Consider the following 3,775-nt stretch of genomic DNA (forward strand, 5'->3'; position numbering starts at 1 on the left):
AATAAGATAGGTAATGGCAAATATCATAATAATTGATTTACACATTTACTTTTTTTTTTTTCGTCTTTTTTTATACATTTAAATTGACTATTATTTTTATTTTTTTATTTTTTTTTTTTTTTTTTTGTAGTACTATTTGTATTAATTTTTTGAATTTTTTGTTATTTTTTATAATTTTTTTTTTTTTTTTTTTTTTTTTTTTTTTATAAATAATAAAAAAAAAAAAAAAATAATAAAATAAAATAAAGGTTATTTTAATTATTAATTATTATTATTTAAAATTTTTAATTATTTTTTTTAAAAGTTTTAATGTGATCTTTAGTAGAAAAAACCTATATCGTTATGAGTTTAACAAACATCATTAAACGTGAAAAAAGGAAAAGACAGGAGGGAATAAGTCATGTTATTAAGAAAAAATTAAAAAATTGTAATATGTCTATATCTTTCGAAAGTAATCAACAAAATGAATATTGCTCCTCTTCGTTAATTACGAAGAATGTGCCTACTAATAATAATATAGATAATTATATATTTGAGGATATTTATGAAAATAATAAAGAAAAAATAAATTCACAAATTAAGAAAAAAGAAATAAACGATACCTTTATATATGAAAATAATATATTTTACGAAAACAACTTGAATATTATAAGTCAAAATGAATCAAGATATTTGAATACATATGAAAAAGAAAACAGAAATAAAAATATTAAAAAAAAAAATTGCCTAAAGAATGAAAAGAGTATAAGTAAGTTAAAAAGTAGTAAAAAAAAAGTTAATGAAAAAAATGGGGAAAAAAATGTAAAAAAAAAAAAAAATAATAATAATAATAATAATAATAATCATATATGGGAAGGATTATTAAAAAAAGATGTAATATTGTTACTATTACAAACTATTAAAAACATGGGTTATAAGAAATCTGCAAAATATTTAGAATTAGAAAGTGGAATAGAATTAGAACAACCTCTAGTTAAAGAATTGCATAAAAACGTTTTATTAGGAAAATGGAAGAATGCTATATTTAATTTAAAAAAATTAAATATAAGCAAAAAATTAATGAAAGCAATAGGATTTTTAATATATGAACAATGTTTTATAGAATATCTATATAATGGAAAATATTTTGCTGCATTAAGATGTTTAAGAGGTAAAATGGTAAAATGCTGCTTTGATGAAGATACTTATAATAGGTTACATGATTGTACTACTTTTTTTATGTATTTAAATGATAAAGAATTAGAAAAAAGGTGTAAAACTAATTTTAAAAATTCTCGTAAAATTTTATTCGAAAAAATAAATAGATTACTACCAGAACATATTATTTTACCTCCAAGAAGACTAGCTATTTTATTACATCAGTCTCTTAAGTATCAAGTAGATAATTGTTTGTTTCACAATAATTTTTCAGAATTGAAATTAGTTAAAAATTTATTAAAAATAAAAAATAAAAAAAAATATGATAAATTATATAATTGCAATGAGTGTAAAACTAATAAAATGAAGTGTAACAGTAAAAATAGAAAAGAAAAGAAATTAGTATCAAAAACATTATCTCTTTGTAAGAAAAAACCATCAAATTTAGGAAAAAATCCAAGTAAAGATAATTACACAAAATATAACAGTACAAACGATGTAAATGATGTACAAATTTATGATACTCTTAAAGACAGAAACATTCTAAATGATGAAAATAATCATGATAGAAAAAATGAGTCTTCCTTATCTTCAAATGAATTAAAAAGAACAAAAATAGAAGAAGCTGATAAGAACTTGATATATGTTAATTCAACCTTAAGGAATAATGAAAGTATTCAAGGTAATGAATTCAACACAACAATAAATGAATCATTAAAAAAATCAACTAAAAGAAAAAATACATTGCTTCCATACATTAATGAACAAAATAACTTGCATGTTTCAAAAGTAAATAATCATGAGATGACAGATGTGTTAAATAATTCAACAAGTTATCACAATGAGAGAAAAAAAAGAAATTTGAAATATAACATGAATGAACAAATTTTTTTTACAAAAGAAACACCAAATAATGAAAATAATAATACACAAGAAAATAGCATAGAAAATCACAATGATAGTATTCTTAGAACTTATCAATTTAATTATAATAACAATTCAGAAAAAAATGATGAAAGTAATAAAAATATAGAATATACAAAAAAAACAAGTATCCAAGAAAATAGTAAGACAATAACTTATACTGAAGGATATAATAAAATAGATGAAAAAGAATCTTGTAATTTGTTGGATAAACAAAAAACAGAAACAGTTGTAGTTACAGAAAAAGAAAAAAAAAAAAAAAAGAAAAAGAAGAAAAATAAAAATGATAGTATTGTATCTTATGATAATCATAACATGCTTTCCTTTTCGTTATTAAAAAATCATGAATGTAAAAAAATAAAATTACCATATTATTGCATAAAAATATTACAAGGTCATAAAGATGAAGTGTGGTATGTTAGTGTATCAGCCAATGGGAAATATATAGCTTCTTCAAGTAAAGATAAAAGTATTTTTTTATGGAAAGGTACATATCCATTTAACAAAGTAAGAGAATGGAATGATCATATTGATGGAGTAAGTTATATTATATGGAGTCATAATAGTAAGTATTTAGTTTCAGGATCTAATGATTCCAATATTATTATATGGAGTCCAAAAAGTAGTAAAAAAAAATTAAGTTTAAATATGCATAGTGGTCCTATTACTTCAATTTGTTGGTCAAAAGATGACTCAGTAATAATTTCTTCTGCTTTTGATAAGAAAATATTTTGTACAAAATTAAGCGAAGATTTAAAAAGTTTTTCTATTTTATATGTATGGTCTTTTAGTACAAGAATTCAGAATTTTGTTTTTACAAGTAATGATAAATATTTAATTGTTGTTGCATCTGATAAAAATGTTAGAGTTATTGATTATAATTTGAAAAAAGAATTATACACTTTACCTGAATTTGACACCATTACATCTGTTTGTGCATCAAATTTTTACAATCATATATTAGTTAATATTGCTGATCAAAGACCAACTGTCAAATTGTGGGATGTTAAATATAGATACATTATACAAACTTACAGAGGGCATAAACAAGGTAGATTTATTGTTCATTCATCATTTGGTGGAAAAAATGAAAATTATGTTATTAGTGGTAGTGAGGATAGCTTAATATATATATGGCATAAAGCTAAAGGTTATTTATTAGATGTTATAAATGGACATGCATCAACAGTTAGTATAGCTATATGGCCAATATCTTATTCAAAGTTTCCATATATGATTTCTGCCTCTGATGATCATACTTTAATGATATGGAATATTTATCCTGGAATTAATAAAATAAAAGATGACAAAAAAAAAAAAAAAAAAAAATTTATTCACCCATTTCTGAAGGAATTACGTAAATGCTATTCCTTGAAAAATAAAGAATGAATAAAACAAAAAAAAAAAAAAAAATTAAAGAATATAATGATATTCTTAATTTTTTATATTAAAATATACTTTTTTTTTCAAGGTTAGAAGATTTTATTGCATTAATTTTTATGCATATTTCTCATTAACTTGGAAAATTATTTACGTAATTATTAAGAATGATATAGCTATTATTATTTGATGTACTAACGTAAGTTTTTGTTACTCTCATGTTTCATATAATGAAAGTATTAAAAAATATTATATGAAGAGTAATAAAAATAAAAACTATATTTTTTAAAATATTTATATTCCAAAAAAAAAAAAAAAAAAAAAAAAAAAAATT

The 3,775-nt window shown here is 20.5% G+C and overlaps 1 protein-coding gene across 1 annotated transcript; it reads left to right on the forward strand.

Annotated features, from left to right (window-relative positions):
* Positions 1-342: 342 nt before the first annotated feature.
* PGAL8A_00066000 (WD-repeat protein, putative) lies at positions 343-3,450 on the forward strand (the record flags this gene model as incomplete). The annotated part of the gene is made up of 1 exon (XM_028671087.1): positions 343-3,450. The coding sequence occupies one exon, from the start codon at positions 343-345 to the stop codon at positions 3,448-3,450; it is 3,108 nt and encodes a 1,035-aa protein (XP_028525778.1).
* Between the last annotated feature and the right edge of the window lie 325 nt (positions 3,451-3,775).

The sequence above is a fragment of the Plasmodium gallinaceum genome, assembly GCF_900005855.1.
Source record: "Plasmodium gallinaceum strain 8A genome assembly, contig: PGAL8A_v1_53, whole genome shotgun sequence".
In the NCBI taxonomy this organism is placed as follows: Eukaryota; Apicomplexa; class Aconoidasida; order Haemosporida; family Plasmodiidae; genus Plasmodium; species Plasmodium gallinaceum.